Source organism: Colius striatus, chromosome 3 (genome assembly GCF_028858725.1).
Source record: "Colius striatus isolate bColStr4 chromosome 3, bColStr4.1.hap1, whole genome shotgun sequence".
Classification (NCBI taxonomy): Eukaryota; Metazoa; Chordata; class Aves; order Coliiformes; family Coliidae; genus Colius; species Colius striatus.
Window position 1 is genome coordinate 59,967,228 of NC_084761.1, and position 17,923 is coordinate 59,985,150.

General features: G+C 41.8%; 1 protein-coding gene across 2 annotated transcripts in view; it reads left to right on the plus strand.

Moving 5' to 3' along the window:
- Positions 1 to 5,560: 5,560 nt before the first annotated feature.
- The window catches only part of GALNT7 (polypeptide N-acetylgalactosaminyltransferase 7), a 73,917-nt gene continuing 61,554 nt past the window's right edge, over positions 5,561 to 17,923 (plus strand). For both annotated transcript variants that reach the window (XM_061992689.1, XM_061992690.1), the window contains exon 1: positions 5,561 to 5,686. In XM_061992689.1, the coding sequence (XP_061848673.1) occupies positions 5,561 to 5,686 (126 nt within the window). The remainder of the gene's footprint in view (positions 5,687 to 17,923) is intronic.

Here is a 17,923-nt window from a genome sequence, read left to right on the forward strand (position 1 = left end):
TTTATCTTGTTCAGATTTGAAAGGCAGGCTTTAGTGAACTTATCTAATGCTTTACAAATGTTTACTGTGTTCAGTAGATAGAATTTGTTTAATTTTGGACAACATACCAGAATACATGCTAAAGAAAAACTCTCAAAATTTTTTAAGACTTAGAGGCAATATAGTAGGTATCAAGACTGAATTGATAGCACCCAAGAAACCAGTTACTTATTAGACTGTCAACAGTTTATTACTAAATAATAGAAGTCCACAGAAATAAGGATCTAATTAATTTATAGTTGCAAATTGTTCCATTTTGTACCTCAAATAAACAGTAGATCTTGTGCAGACTGACAATTTCATCAAATAAACTCCACCAATTTACTATATTTTCTAAGTTTTTTGGAAAAGCAAATAGCATCTGAAATGTGGGTGTTTACACCATTCATTTTTTCAGCATAACAGAAACTGCAGCAACCTATTCCAATTTTTGCTGCCCTAGATTCAGAAAATTATGCAAGTCAATTTCCGTTTGAAGTGCTCAGAAACATGACAGCTTGGAAAAGGATATTTTCTGAACCTGAGATATATGACTATATACATCTGGCTCAATATACAGGTGAGAATTAAAAAAAAAAAAGAAAGAAAAAAAATCCATTTAAAATATATATTCTACTTTTTAAATGGAAAAACCATGCTTAGAGTCATTCCAGTTCTTTTCAAACTTAAATGAAACACCCACGTAACAGACCATCCTTTCGACTCTTTTAACAAGATCTAAATCTGTCAAAGATCGTCAATGCTCATCATAGTGTAGGTACTTCGAGGACTTGCAAATCCAAGAGAAGTTGTTACATTTCTTTAGAAAAAAGCAGTATTAATAATACAACATCTTTGATAAAGATTGATTGTTACTCAATATCAGAAAGGGCAGCTGAAAAAAAAAAAAAATATTTTTTGCATTCCAGTCTTCAAGACATAGGTAGAATCCAGACCAATGCAAAATCATGAGCTCACTTACTGTTGTTATGTGGGAAAATAGAAGAGAAGCTAGAGGTGGTATTGAAGGAGGAAAAACGACTAAGTAGGCATGACAGGAGTGTGGGGGCTAAATGTAATGACAAGAACTTCATAACATGTTCTTCATAAAAGTGACAGGAAAAGCAAAGGAGGCAAACTGTGCTCTGACAAAAACATCCATTTGAATCCTGAAGTACTGAAGGATAATTTTTGTAGGACACACGTTGCTAAACCTCTGTCTTAAAAGAAAGAAAGATAAAGGAGAATTAGAGGAAGTATTGTACTGAAGACTAGAGATCACGAACACAAAACAATTCAGATGAAGCCCATTTCAGTCTAATTTGCAAAAGTATGTATTATTACTGAGAGACACTTATTTGATTAAAGTATTTTTTAAACAATCACAGAAATTAGGAAGAATTTAAAATCCTGTATTTCAGTTCGTTTTTATCAACTCTGTAGTGAAACATACACATGTTGTAAATATTTAAGGCACAGCTTCACCTCCATGGTAGTGTATACCAAACTTTGCCCTTCTATACTATTCCAATCAGCAACCACCTCGTTAATCCAGAATCTCACCACAAACCCTTCAAAGCTGGGGACAGTGTATAACATAAGGTATATCTGTCCAGGCTTCTCCAGCCCCTCAAGGTTGAATTTCCACCTTCTCAGATGCAAACTAGGGAAGGAGTAACTTGGATTCCACCTGGACACCCCAGGACTTCAATATGCAATACTAATCAATACACAGATCTGCTGTAGTGCTGATTTACTACGTATTTTCCATAAGTGTCAATGGCCAGCTTGCCTTAGATCCAAAGTAATAAAATGGAAAACTGCATAAGCTGTTTTCAAATATGACCCTTAAATGCAAATGACCCTAAAAGTGCTGACAGTGGAGTACAGAAGGTCAGAAGGGACAGGAAAAAAGATTGCATGTATCTGTAAGTTTTCACTGCAGTAGAGGTGTTGCTTGTGTTAAAGGTAGTCAGTTTAGGAAAGCAAAGTACTGTCTGCCAGCTAGCATTTTCCAGCACTTTCTTCTTTAATCAAAGCATAACCAAGTTTGCTGTTGCATGTAGCCCAGAGTACATTATGTAGTGAAATACTGCACTGAATGAAGTGTCCATAGTTAAATCTGGAAACTTCTAAGGAAAGTAAAATTGCTTGAGGTCTACAATCCACTGCTAATTTCAAAGAATCTATTTACATGGAAAGAGATTTTGAGAGAATGTGTTTTGTGCTTGCTCACTGTACTCAGTGGAAAGACTCTGACTTGCAGATTTTACAAGGGAGATGTACGTGTTGTCAGAAAACAACCCACAGACAGGCAAAACGGATGAGTTTATGTACAGTGAAGACTTTACAGAACCTTGTTATATTATGGAACTTTCTCCTACATGGTTTTCATCTCTATAGGTAGAAAAGTCTACAGGAATTTCCTTTCAAACATTTCATTAATGGACAAGCTGAGCACTTTCTTGTAGCCAAATACCCAGGACAAGAGTTAGGAGGCATATCCAGGTCCTGACACTTCTCCAATGCGAGCAACTGCATGAGATTTTGACATTTGTTACTGACCCTGACACCATTGCCCAAATCCCCAGCAATAAGGCATCTGCATGGCTTAGGGGATTGGTAATCGGATACTTCACCTCTAGGTCAATGTAGGTCTCTGGTTCAAGACCAGCAAGGCTTTGTAATGACCTAAATGTATTATTTGGAGGCATATGGAAAGGCGAATATATGATTTCCATGCAGCAAGCAGGATCAGGTCCACATATAGATACAAACATTGTGACAGTTGCCAGTCTGTTAGAAACATTTGAATGACAGAGTATCAATATCACAGAGGCTGATTAACTCCCTAATAACAGTCAGGATTGCATCTTGTTTTAGTGCTGTCTGGGTAGCAAAAGCATCACGGTTTATACAGAGTTTTGCAACCAGAAGAGGCAAAAATTCACATTTAACCCCCCCAACCTCTTCCACTCCATGTCATAAAAAGGCTTTTAACAATGTTTTAGAATGTTACTAGAGGTAATACAAAGCCAACTTTAAATTTTCTGTCTTAGCTGGTACAAAGTCAGCAAGAGAAAAAAAAAAAAAAAAAAAGTATTGCAGGTGTTTTTAGGCACTTCACTACACTGGAAAAAACTAAGTGCAGAATTTGAAATTCCAGCATGTCCTTAATGAGGACAAAACAAACAAACAAAAAAACCCTAATTCCAAAGTTAATCTGATACCTCTGGAGTCAGACTATATGGCTTGTGTGTGAGGGAAAAAAGAAATGGGTGGATGATGCTCCCTGTTGCGGACATGCTGGTGTAAGGGTAAAACAGAAACACGAAGCTTTCTCCCATCCTCTGTCAGTGTCAGCTTCAGGAGAGAGGGCCTGGCTGGCATGAACACCTTGTCCATTGGTCCGTACTGCCTCCCAGTGGGCATCAAGTGCTTCTTTCAGTGGGCAGGAGGGTGAAGGCAGGGATTTTTAAAATGCCAGTACAGAAACCACTGTCCTTAGACAACTAATGGGGAAATCCACTGACGGCAAGACTTTTGGCATCAAAAACCAAACCATACAAAACTTCTGGTCACCTTCCAGTGTGCAGCTCTCTGTGATTATCGCAGACGCATGGGTCTCCCATGGGTTTCTGCAGAACATAAGCCTCCATTAAAAAACAAACAAACAAAAAACCCTCAAAAACCCCCAGAGTAGACAAACAGTTTCATCCGGCAGCCTTACAAATGTGAATTCATGTAGTATCGACTCACAGGCAGAGGGCCCTGTCCCTGTCAGCCCCAGCTTTGACAAGCAGCAGCAGAGCGGTATCATATCACATGGCTGCAGACAGTTTTACAGTACCCTCTGTGCTGTGCTATGAGTAACTTATTTTTTTCTTTTCACTCTTCTTGAGTGTGCTCAAACTACCAGCACAGAACAGTAAAAAGGGATCCCAAAAATGGAGAGTAGAACAACAGGAGGAGAGAGCAGCTTTTGCTGCAGTAAGGTCTCTGGAAAGCTGGGAAAGAAGATTTGGGGAGGGACATTTCCACACTTCTTTGGCAGACTGCGGAGCTGTAGTTTGTAGCCCTAAATGACGTACCAGGCTCAACAAGACACAGAATCTGTTCAGAGACAAGTTTCTCAACTGTATGCCTATACCTCAACTCAATCCATCTCGGCCCTGTGCAGGTGCTGTTTACCAACCTGAAAAGTCAAGAAAATCTTTGTGTTGGGATACTTGTGTGGTTACTGCAAATGCAAACAGGGAGGGTACTTTGGAGAAAACACCTCTGGGGACCTGCAGAAGTCACAGGGCTGTGCAAACTCATACGGATTAAAGCTGTTGCCTATGCTTTAAAGATTGCATTTGTCTAAGTCTCATATAATGATCTTACAGAAGGGAGGGGGGTGGGTGTGCAGGGAATCACACAGTACTACAGCATAACTTGAATGAATAAACAAGGACTTCTGTATCTAGGTGCGTCCAACTACAAAGGTCACTAAGGTGTGGACTGTTTTTTTTTTTTTCCCTCTTCAGAGTGATCCTGTTCAGGATGTAATATCCGTTTTTATTTCTATGGTGCTTGCCATCAAAAGCTAATGTTCAGGATCCTTGGATCTGATACCTTCCTGGTACACACATGAAGTAGAACTGAAAGATGTCAAAGCAAGTGGATAGTACTGAATACACAGAAAAGGCAGAAGTATTACATTGGAAGTGAGGTTCCTGCATCACTCTTCTTTGTGGAAAGCTCGTTATCGAGTTTGTGTGTGTGCATGTGTTAGACTGTCAAAGGAAGAACCAGTATGCCTAACTTTCAGTGCAGAAAATTAGTAACAAAACACACACAAACTATGGGCTGACAATATCTCTAATCTCATTATCTGCTACCCTCAAGAAAAATCAGTTGACTTCTCGACGTTATTGTGCCCAGGCTGTGACTGATACATGGCCTGGTTATCCCGCTCCCATGACAATCACTGAGGTCAAGCGTTTACGCCTTCATTTTCACAAGCCGGTGCTCAGAAAGGCGCTGCCCCTTAAGGAAAGCCCAAACCGTCCTCGAGCTCTTCCATCCCTTCCGACGTGGGCAGGCGGGGTGCTGGCGCGGTCACCCGCCGCCCAGGCTGAGGCAGGTGCAGCGGGCGCCAGGGCCGGGGCTGAGGCCGGGGCTGGTGCGGGGCGGCCACGTGGACCCGGGGCTCTCACTTCCTGCTCCGCATCACCCCGGCGCGGCGCCCGGTGGGGAGGGCACGCAGGGGCGGCAGCCCGTAGCTGGGGAGCCGCGGAAGGAGCGGGGAAGGAAAGAGAGGGGCGGGGAGGGAAAAAAAAAGTTTGTACGTGCAGCGGCGGCAGGCGGCAAGCCTCGGCTGGCTGGCGACTGCCGGAGAGCAGCGGCGGCTGCTGCGGGAGTAGGAGAGGAGGAGGAGGCGGGGGCAGCGGCGGCGGCGGGGCCGAGCCGAGCCGAGCCGAGCCGCGCCGGGCGGGGGGCGGAAGCCCGCCGGTGCGCGGGGCCGGGCGCTGCGTGCGCGGCGCCGGCGGGCGGGAGGATGCGGCTGAAGCTGGGCTTCCTGCTGCGCGCCGTGCTGCTGGCGGGCAGCTTCTTAGGGCTGCTGCTGCTCTGGTCTTCGCTGTCGCCCCGCGCCGAGGAGTCGTCTCCCCCGGGACGGACGCGGGTGAGCGTACGGCCGCGCCGGGCGGTTGGGCGGGCGGGACGGAGCGGGTGGCGCCTCCGCTGCTCGGGATGTGACCAGCGGCGGCAGCGGGCGGGTGGGGGGCGGCTGCCCGAGCTGCGGCCTGCGGCGCCTGCAGGCCCTAGAGGGGAGCGCGAAGCGGCGGGGCCAGCCCCGGCCGACCCCCGGATCCGGCGGCCCTGCCCGGGCGGCCCCGCTGCCGCCGTGCGGCTGCTCGGGCCGCAGCGGGGCCCGGGGTCACTGTAGTCCGGTGGGCCCCGGCGACCGGGCCCGGCGGAGGTACGGTCCAGGCTGGTCTGCGCCGCCTCCCCTCACCCTGCGCGAGGCCGCCGCAGCTCCCCCCACTCACCGAAGCCCGGGTTCGGGTCGTGCTGCCGCTGTCCGCTGCCGCCGTCTCGGTGCGGGCGATGCCCGACGGGCCCTTCTCCGGGACCGCCCCGCTGGCGATGCCCAAGGCACTTACACCACCTGGATCCGTGTCTCTTTCGGGGATTTTTCCATCCCTAAAATGACCACATTGGGGTAAGCTACCCAAGCACCCTGTGAAGGTCTCCCCCAGAGCTTCAACAAAGGGTGCAGGTGTTCCCCTTTCCCCAGTCACTCCACCACTGTGGGTCAGCATCCCGAGGGTTTACAGACCAAACAGCAGGTTTCACCAAGGAGAAGCATCATAACAGGTAATTTAAGAACAGCGCAGGGAAAGCCCAGAGGTATTGGATTAGTCATGCTGGTGGTGCAATCTCCCACCCCAAAATGGTGGGGTGATCCCTGACTTGTGGGGTGGACAGCAGTAATGTCTAGAAATGCTACAGGAGACCAAGCACACAAATCTGCAGAGCAAGCCTTGCCATGGCCTCAAATTAGTCTATCAAGTGAGAATAATCTGACCCTTTGACACCAGGGTCTCAGAAGGAGTTAAAAGTGTTAATTCTGTTTTCGCCAGACACTTTAAAGCTGTGGAACATAACTGGACTTAAGGAGGTCAGCTTGGAGTAAGATCAGTCAAGATTAAAATAGTCTTGGTAAAGTCATAACATTTTACAGTGGTTATCTTAAATATCATACGTTTGCTCGGACCTGTCTAGTGGGCTGCTTTGAGTAATTGTGGAAGGCAAGTGAGCTGACAGGATTCTTGCTTTTGAAATCTGGAAATGACTTTGTGCTCCTTCAGCAGATGCTCTATCTTCTGAATCTGTTAGTTTGCTGTATCTTGGCAGTTACTGCTGAGATAATAAGCCATAGCACTTCTTTTGGAGATATGCAGTTTATTAAGTGGCAAAGTTTCTGTAATCTGTGCTTCTAGACACAACATGGGCTTTTCTCTGTGCCTAAGAATCTTGAGGAATTTTACTTGCATACCTAAAAAACCAAGAATTTATTTGCAAGAAAACGTGAGGCAGTAAAGATTTTGCAAGGAAACCAGTTGAATTTTCCTGCATAGGAAACAGTAAGAGACCTATGGAATTACATCCTCTAGGGAAAAAAAATAAAAAAGAGAAGAAAAAGTTAGGGTTGTGTTGCTGTGTAGGGCAGTGACCAGCTTCAGATGATTATTCTGGGGTGACAACTGAAATATTGCTGTTCTGGAGTGTGCGTGCTGTAGCAATTTGTTCAGGAGCTGTGATGAATTGTGCTGTCCTTTCTCATGAGCCTGAAGGCTTTCGCTCAGAGACTTTTGAGCTGAACCCTTGTATCATTCTCCATTTGCGCTTGAGGTCTAATTTGGAAGTCTTTTCTAGATAGTGCACGTGGCAATAAAGGAGACGGAACAATTTCTATAGTCCAGCCCTCATAAAGCAGCATTCTGTCTTGATTATCCCTGCCTTGACTAAAGGAGGAAATATTTGTGACAGCCACACCAGGAAATAATTCATTCTTTGTTGGGAACAAATATAATTATATTAAGTAAACACTGTCAAAGATGAAATCTAAACAGAGTATCTGGTTCATTAACTGGATCAGCAGTTTACTTGTCATGGTGATATGTATGAGAGTGGGTAACACATGCCTGCCTCTTCATCATTTTCAGGGAAACAGTGTTGTTATTACTAAACTTGTGTTTTGATTTGGACTGCTTTCCTCCTCCAAAGCTGCTCAGGTGAGGAATAGTAGCTCCACAGCAGTGCGTGGCCTCCCTAAGCAGCAGTGAGAGGACCGTTGTTAGTTGCTGGAAAGTTTGTTAAGCTCAGAGATAACAGAATGATTCTTCTGCTTCCCATACAACACCCTCCTCCCTTCTGCTTACACTGAAGCCTCTAGCTAACAAATGTAAATTCCTCTTGAGACACTACCAGCTTAAAATAGAACTCAACTTTTTATAGCTAACCTCAGGCAGTACCCTTTCCTTCCGTGCACTGTAACCCTGGGCACTTTTTAATAACACTAAGGTATTAAAGAAGCAAATACAAAAAAGTTCTGCTGTGTTACTCTTTCTGTGTTTATAACCTTGAATCTTTTCCTGCATACAGCAACAGACAAAAACAGATAATACTGAAGATTTTGCAGTAGTGTTATAACTTTGTGCTTTTAAAAGAGGGGTTTTTTTGTTCTTTCACACATTGTCAGGGTTTTTTTCTACTGATTTAGAAAGATTTCTGAGATCTTTTGTAGAGGCAAGCTGATTAATGTACAGAGTTTTCAAAGAAAAAGTGAAAGTGGTGAAGTGGCTGTTTAGGAAGGAAATGAGAGAACACAGAGGTATTGACTGTAGTACAGGCAGCTGAGGAGAAGACCTACATTTCTGATAGAAGGCTACCACAGATGTGTATGTTCACTGAAAGCATATTCAGAAGTTGTGAGGACAAAGCTATTCTCCAGGTAACCTAACTGTGGAACATTGTTTCTGCAAGACACTATTTGAGGAAAAAGTGCTTGTAGGATTTGGAGGGGGAGGTTAAGTATTTATTATCTGCATTACTAGAAATGTCCAAACAGAAAAAAAAAATACTAAAGAGCTTTTAGTTTCCAATCTAAACCAAGTGGAAACAATAAGTTAAGGTCTGTCCTCAGAGTCTTTAAAAGCATATCTGCTTTTGTGTACATAAGGACACCTGCTATCTGATGGCAAGGATTACAGCATAGATTTAGGCAGGAACACTCTCCTTTATGACTGTGAGGAAAAGATAAGGCAGAATCATCCATTTTATTATTATGTGCATGTTGTGGGGTGTTTTGGATTTTTTATGATGCCTTCTGCTGTTTTGGATCAGGGGATCATGGTTATGGAGCTAGCAGGAGATGATTGAGGCTATTCATTGTAAGAAGATTGCTGTAGGGATCCCAGCTATAGTATTTGTTGGTCTCCAGCGAGATGTGTCGCTAATGATCAGCCTCGGAGGTACAGCCTTAAAAGCTGGTGTCATCAAGGAGTGGATAGTACAGCAGGCAGAACTAATGGACTGAAACAGTAAAGAAAGATTCATTACTGAAAAGTGGAAAACAGCGTATTTCCAGGAGTAAATGTTGTATAGGTCAGCTTTGACTCTCAAAATCCAACCAACTGTAAAGTGATGGAGTGACCAGATCAGTATTCAGAAGCTTTAAAAGCTATGTATAATTGAGATTGATGGCTTGTTTTGGTTTTTTTTTTTTTTTTTTAAAGATCTGTTTAGCGTACATGACACAAAACTCAAAGTACAGCTTTGTATGTTCAAAGTCTGTGTGGTGGTAGTATGATGAGTGGTGTCATACTTCTCTGATCTTCACTGAGCACACCAAGAAGCCAATAGAAATTTCCCTACTTGTTTATCCATATGAAGGCCAGTAAGAAAGAAAGGTGTGTCCAGTGTGTTACTAATCCCCTTCCAGAGCCCAGGAAGGCAATAAAAGGTTTGCTAGAAGTGTTGCACAAGCCAGAAATGCAGTGGTGAAACAGCAAACCCCACAAAAGAAATTCCCTATTCTGCCGTTTTCTTACGTGCAGCAAGGAGAACTTCCTGAAATCTTGGCACAGGCCACCTGGCTTCATGTCTGGGAACTCAGTGCTTCAGATTTGAAGTGCTGCAATTTTTGGGGTGTTTCCCAACTTCAGCTAGCCCATAGCCACTGCCCCTGAGCCACTCATGGGCTGCCTTTAACGTGCCTCACCAAGTATTGAATGCATTTAATTTTCTATGTCTGTAAGTGACATGTTATTAGTGGGCTCTTTTTTTAGGGAGTATTTGTTTATCAATAGTTCTCAGACTTCCTGGACTGAGTTCTCAGGGCTTTTTTTGTGTTTTTAAGTAATTGAACCTCTGTCCTTCCTACCACTCCTGAAAGCATGCACATCTACACTAGATGTGCTCTCAGTGCTCTGTAACTTCACAGGAGGTTTTTGAGGTGGCAGCCTCCCACTGTGCCATCTTCCCACCAGCACAGTTAGTCATCCTTGCTGCTGGGAGTAGTGGCAGAAGAGCTGTCACGGTCACCCTTGGATTGGGAAGTGGGGCTCTGCCGAGGGCCCTGGTGCAGGTTGTAATTCTGACATGGCCCTCTCTTCTTCAGGAAACCAGATGATGGTTGTGCAGCTGACGATGTAGGCCCTCACCAACCACCAAATTTAAACAGCATAATTCCCACATGGCCACTAGAAGGTGGAGAATTTGTGGAGGTGGAGGAGTGAGAGGGAAAAAACCTCAAAAATAAAAGCTGAATGGACATTTTCTGAGCTTTCTGGTGACACTCCTTCTCCCTCACTTTGACTGCTAATATCCTGTATGCCTTGGCTGGATTGTCACTGAGAACTTAATGACAAGTTGCAGACTGAACTTGAAGTGTTATTGTGGTTTAAATTAGATTCTTTGCAGTGAAGGTCCCAGCGGAAATTCTCCACTTTCCCTTAAGGAGTAATGGCAAATATGCTTAGAAAACAAACCAAGATGCAGGAATTTGAAGTTGATAGCATTACTGAAGGAAAGGCGGGAATTGGAATAAGATGATAAATCTAATATAACGGAGAGCAGCGTTCAGTAGGGAAGGGATTAAAATTGTCAGTGTTTGGTAAAAACATGATGCATTGTGGAACGTAAGCAATCAAAGAGCAAAATAATAACTCTCTCTCCCCTCAATTGCTTTGTATAGTTGTCTGTACGTTGGTCACTTTTTTTCACTGGTTTGCATTCTGTAACTGGGTGAGACCCAACACAAAGTAGTGCCACGTCAGTTCTGCCACTCTGGCATTATCTGAGAGCTCAGTGCACTCATTCATCATCTGGGTGTGAAAAGCTTCCTACAGGTGTGAGGCTAGACCGCCTTCTACAATCAAAGCTGTAATAAGTCACCACTTCTTGTGTGGTCACTCAGCAGAAGTGAACACCTTGGCAAAGTTCTGTGCATATGGAGGCAATGAGCTTACCATAGCCAAAGTATTGCTGTTGGAAGAAGTAAGCATCACTTTCTTTCCCCCTCTCTGTTTATTACAATAATCTTTAGTGTTGCTAGGGACAGTAATAGGCAAAATGTTTTGACATATTAAATGCTAATTTTTTTAATGCATGCTTTCATCTAATTTGACTTTGAAAAAGCTTGTAAAAATCTGTCATCCTTGGGAGGGTGTAAAAACCCCAATCCCTATCATGTTAAATGTGAAATCTTTTGACAAATGCTTCTAGTTATGTTGCAGAATAAATGACCAGAAAGTGAATAATGTGAAGAAATGGAGGGGGGTGGAAAAAAGCCTACATAATTCCTACAATTTATGTATACAAACATAGATTGTATTAAAACTTTGTTGAACTCTTTTGTCACTAAGATCCCTTGTAATGTTTGGTAAATAACCCATTATTTTCTCAAGACTGTTAACAATGTAAACATCTAGTCCTCTAGAGAGAGCAGTTTCACACCATTTTGTATCTGTGTGACAGGATTTCTTTTGTCCTGTTCTAGCCCTAAGTGTTACCATTTATTAGTAACATAAAAGAACTGAAAGATCTCAAGGCTGGTGTTTGCTTTTCAAGAGTCTCATTGCAGGAGAAGGGAATCTAGAGCATCCAGGGAGCTTTTGGCAGGATCCTCACCATAGGATGAAAGTTCTATGTGCTTCTGCACTCCTAGATGAGATGATGTAACAAAAAACTTAGTAATTGTGTCTGTTTTGGGGACTGCACAGGTAAAACTATTGCAGTACCTACTGGAGAAACTGTGAATAAGACCACAGAAACCAGGAAGGATCAACATAACAAGTTGGGTAGGCTGTCACTTATTTTAAAAACAAACAAAAGCAGCTTGTAATAAAGTCTTTATAGAAATAAAAATCTAGGTAGTAGTTAACTCTTTGAAAGTGGTGAATTAAGGTATGATGGCTAAGCTGAAGTAGTAGAAATTCTGGTGCGAGTATAAATTTAGTTACTGGAAAAGGCTCGGCAGGTCGTCAGGATACCGGTCCTGAGAGAAGGCATGTCATCCAGAACTATATACATGGGTTTTTTGCCACATGGCCAAGCAGCATGCACCTTCCCTAACCCAAGCTCAGCAGAGTTAAAATTGCTTGCGTTGAGCTGGCGTTCCCTAATGAAAAATGACAGTATCTTTGTCCTATTTTTGTCAGATATTAAATCAGCATTACAGGATACTGCCAAGTGGAAATAGGGCAAGATAAGCTGTTACATTAATAGGTTCGACTTCTACCTAGGGAGGCGGGGGGAGAGTGCTTTTTACAGAAATTAGGCCATATAATCTGAGACAAGAATTCCAAGTCTGGTAACAGTTACATTTAATTACTAGATTTCCTCCATAAGTATAGAAAACAAACGTCTAGTGTGAACGATTAGTTTAAAAATAGCAACATGCTTCTTAAAAGGCTGCCTCCTCCATCAGCTTTCTTTAATCTTTTTGTGAATTAAAGGGAATTTATCTCGCTTGAATCTTTAGCAGTCCACCTCCACCCACAATGCTCTAGATTTAGACACTGTTTTGGTGAGTGGGGTTCCCCTCCTCCCCCCCCGCCCCATCCCCCCATGACTAATAGCAGTGCCAAGGTAGCTGTTGAGTAAGGAAGATGTTGCCAGAACTGCCCAACAAAGAGAAGCCACAAGCAGCCAGCAGCATGCATGTCTTTACAGCCTGTGTTAATGAGGTTAGGGGAGTATTGGTTTGGGGAGTATTCTTATCTTTCATCTAATATAGGTTTTAGGAAGAAAGAAAATTTAACTCAGTACAGTTTTGTAAACTTGAACCAAAGGTTAAGGTTGTACCTCATATCAGATTTCTAAATTGAGATTTATCAGTTTAATTTTAGCCTCCTCCTTGAGGAAGCTTGCCAGGAAAGTTGCCTTTTTGCAGAAAAGGAGTATTTGTTGTTAACAATTGCTAAAATATATAGAAGAGAAAGCTAATACTTGTATTCTATTTTTGGGTTTCAAATAAACATCCTTATTGTGTTTCCCTTGCTTGGGATTGAACATTTGAAATGTTTGCTTACTCATTGGAATATCATTTCAATTGCTAGGTCTGAAATTAAGAAAATATCTTTATGTGAGCTGGTTTTGAAAGTTTGCTGCATTCCCAGGGATGCATTTTATAGCACAGAATTCCCATTTTCTGAAAAAGCACTGACTTCCCACATGGGAATTAAAATATTATTCTTACTGGGCTACTACATACATTATCACTAAACCAAAAATGACTACTTTTTGTAGTGAAGAGGATTGTGTTAAGCAGGAATTAAGCATGCCTCTCCACACATAAGCATGCTTTCTTGCAACTCACAGAACAAACTGCTTTTTTTTTTTCTGTTAAAATCAACTAATTGTTTGCTGCTCTGTGGTGATATGTGTTTCTTTTAAGTTTCTTTCTTACCATGTCTTCTCGAATCCTTTATACTAATTGCTGACTCCCGTAAATTTTAGTATTTCTTCAGCTTTCCTAAGCTACTACTTATTTTCCTTTGATTTCCTCGTGAAACATTCAGTTGCAAATAGCAGCAGTCGGCACTGATATGTGGTAAAACCCTGAGCAGCGTGAAAGTATAAGGTAAAAACAGTTTATACTGTTTTACCTGCTGTTTACATTTGGAAAACTTTCTTTACAGGGGAAGGTCTCAAAATATAACTGTTAATGAAATTAAAATATAAGCAGGTGGTGCTCAGCCGACAAAGTTTCTTATTTATTTTGTTGTCTTTTAAAAAAAACTGTCAACAAAAATGGCTTAGCAAGAACTATTCTAACTTAAGCAAATACAGTGGATTTTCTTTTTTTAATAATATTAATAAGTATTATGTTAAATAGTGTACTTCAGAAAAAAAACACAGGATTTTAAATGCAGTTTAATATGGTTTCATATATCAAAGTTTTTTGTTGGGTTTTAAAATTTGCTTTGATTTTCACAAAATCTCAGAATGGTAGGGTTTGGAAAGGACCTTTAGAGATCATCTATTCCAACCTCCCTGCTAAAGTAGGTCCATCTAGATCAGGTCACACAGGAATGTGTCCAGGCAGGTTTTGAAAACTTCCAGAGAAGGAGACTCCACAACCTCTCTGGGCAGCCTGTGCCAGGACTCCCTCACCTTTACTGGAAAGAAGTTTTTCCTTAAGTGGAACTTTTTGTTTTCCAGCTTTTGTTCATTACCCCTTGTTCTGTCACTGGACACTACAGAAAAAAGTGTCACCCCATCCTCTTGACATCCACCTTTTAAATACTTTGAAGTATTAATGAGATCCTCCCTCGGTCTCCTCCAGGCTGAACAGCCCCAGTTCCCTCAGTTTTCCTCATAAGGAAGGTGCTCCAGTCACCTGACTGTCTTGGTGGCCCAGCACTGGACTCTCTCTAGAAGTTCCCTATTCCTCTCAAGCTGGGGAGCCTACAACTGGACACAGTACTCCAGATGAGATAGTAAAAGGTTCTCCTTTTAAGAATGACTAAAAACCCCCAAGGAATAACATTTCAATAGGGCTGAAGCATAGCAGCACCCTATTTTACTTCTCAATTCCTACCTGTTTGGATTTAAGACATTTAAACAATGTCTTTGTTTTGAACTATAGTAAGAGTTCTAGAAATGTCAGAAAAACAGGTATTTATCCCTAAGTTGGCTGTAAAAAATGCCTCATCTGTAATAACATTTTGAAGCAAAACTGAAAAGAAAGTAACCAAGCTAACCTCTTAGAAGTGTCTGGGGTGGTGATGTCATGGCTTTTTGATTCTTTCTATTGAGGAAGGAAGACCAAGACAGACAATATTAAGGTAAGGCATTCTTCAGAGAAAATAGATTGTTCTCTCCACACTTTAGTCTTGAAACAAGATTTGCTGTACTTACACTTAAATGAGGTCTTGAAGTCAGCTCTTCAAGGCTTATAATATATGTCTTTTATAAGCCGTGCATGTGTCAGTGGTGCATTTATCATGAACCTTAGACTCCTTCACCTGCTCTCTCTCAGCTAATCCATCTCACACAGTGTTAGTCTAACATGCCAAAGCCTCTGAGAAGCTTTAAACAGTAGTCATTAAATATATTGGATTTTTCTCATGTCTTCCATGTTTTCCACCCTTATTTCCCTCCCCTCTATGAAGTACATTCCTTCTGTATGGGACCAGGACCTTCACTAGCTATTGGCTTAGAAACAGGATCTCAGTAGTCTACAGAGGTGGAAAAGAGTGTGAAGGGTTTTTTTGTTGTTTGCTTCCTTTGATGGAGTGCTAGCTTTTAGTGAGTGTCTGTAAATGTATCACCTGCCTCTGATTGTAGAGTTCTTAGCCAGCAGCTCTCAAGTCCAGAAGAATGGTTCATGGGTTTCCAGTGCATCACTTTTTGGAGATACTCGGCTCCAAATTCTGATATGTCACTCAATGTAAGATACTCCTATGGCATGAGATAGTTACTGCATATGTAAAGTGGTCTTGAGTACTCTCTATGAAGGTATTCCAGCTCTGGGTGTCTGAAATAAGACTGCCAATTAGTTTCTGTGATGCATTTGTGTGATCTCAGTGTTTTAAGAGTGAAAGACTCTTTGTGCCTTCTGTCCCTTCCTGTGTTTTACAATACCAGTCTAAAGTATTTGTCCTGAACACTTTGTAATTTTTTTAGATATGAAAAGAGTACATGAAGGGTTGTGCTAGGGAAGGCCAAGAAGTGTTGGTTTGACACTGAGGCTGTGAAGCTCTTTGAGCAGCGTCAGACATGAGCAGCTCCTTCTTCAGTATTACCAGCAGAAAAAACATCCTGGAGGGCAGCAGCTATCTATGGCACTGGAATCAAGTCTGGGAGAGGACTTTGATGTCAGACCAGGGGCAAATGGTTATTCTGGAACAGTGAGGAGGTGTCCAAAGTGCCAATGCTATTCACCATGATTTCATGTAGAGAAACAGGAGAATCTGTGTAAGATACAGAATCACCATGTTAGAGAGCAGAATTACCTTTTCCATGAATAGTCATGTCAGTCACCTCTTAGGGAGCTAACAAGTTTTGCTCCCATTGTTATCTTCTACCGAGGCTAGTGATGACAGGGGAGTTGTCAAGCTGTTGTGATAAAAGGGAGCAAACTGCCAGGATAGTTCATGTAGCCTTTAATCTTTGTATATGCCTGAGGGAGCTTGGGAAAAGAGGATGGCAGGGAGCAGGCTGGATTAATTTTTCTGGATGAAATGGATGTGTCCTGGGGGTTGGCCTACTTTAAAAATAATTAGAATTCTTTGAAATCTGCTGTCCTTGAGCACATTTCATCTGTCCTACATCTCCTTTTTCCCATTCCTGTGTGCCTAGATCTTGTGGTTGAGAGATGCCTCATGCCTCTTTGGGAAAGTGTTTTGGCAGTGTTCCCCAGAGGTGCATAATTTCTAAACCCAAGCTGACTTGAGTGTAAGTGTGTGGTAAAACATGCACAGGGACTACAGGTAGTCAGAGGTACATGATTATGTTTTTGCTGTTAAGCTGAGAATAGTAAGGCATATAAGACACTTAAGTTTCAGATCTTAACATAGTTTTGATAGTTACTTGGAAAAGTAGGATACCAGTTTTAGTTGGGTTGTTGTGGGGTTTTTTTAATAAACTTTTAAAAACAATACTGTATGTTTGTATTGGGTGACGAAGATATAATTGGATCCTTACAAAAAGGCTTGATGATCATTGATTGACTGCAGCCAGCACAAGTTCATGTTATTGTAATGAGGCAAATTGATCTGTGTTATTCCAGGTTCTTATTCCGGCCTCATTCTCAGCTGAAGGATAATACCTCAATTTTATTTTATTTTTTCCTGATCATTTTTTTTCTTTGTCCCTTCTTTGTGGGAACATTTTTTAGAGTTTTCTTGTGCTGCAGAAAGATATTAAGTGATATGGATATCAAAGTAGGGAAGAAAGATAAATGATCAGATTACTTCTCTTGACTTTATTCTCTGTAATAGCACAGGGAATCTATCTTCTAACAGGTTAGTCACAGAATATAAAATGCTAACACTTTAATGGAAAATCCTATTTAATTTTAAACTCAATAATTCATGCCTATGATTAAAGAAGTCTTCACAGCCTTAAATGCTAAACTGAGAGACTTGGCCAGTTAGTGTTGCTGCAAAGGAGAGGCAGCTTGAACAGGTTTTTTAACAGGTTTTATCTTGCACTATATTTGGAAGAATTTAGTCTGTACTGATAACCTGTCAACATTCAGTTTTCCCTCTAATCCCACACATCCTAATTTTCAGGAATGTTTCGCAACTGTTGATTTCTAAGAAACAGACAGAACTTTATCTATTAATTTGGTTTCTTCTATGATTCTTTAACAACTATGATGTACTCTGTTACCAAAAGCATAGTGTTACAAGCAGACTTCATTATACTTTTTAGGTCAGTGCTCTAAAAATATTTTTTTAAACTGGATAATCTTGACTCTGATGCCTTAAAATGTTCATCATTGTGAATTCTTTCATGTATCAGAAATAATACTATTTAATCATCTTCCTTTTTTCATTCTCAAACCTGAGATTTCCTAAGTACAGGGCAATATACTTTTCAGATATTTACTAAAATGCATGGACATTTATTAAGCCCAGTTTTACTGATGAGGAAGTTAAGGTTTCAGATACAGAATAAGTGTCTTATAGCTGAGCCCATTAAATATTCCTGGATGAAGTTGTATGTAGGTGACATTCTGTAAGTCACTTTGGCTTTGCAAATGGAAGTCATCCAGCAGTGTATATTTAGGAGATCTATCAATAGTCTAACACCAAACCTCAAGAACTTTTCTGTAGGAAGTCCATTTTCTCCTCTGCAGGCATTTGTTAGTTTTGTCAGACTTTAATATTGCTTTGTTTTT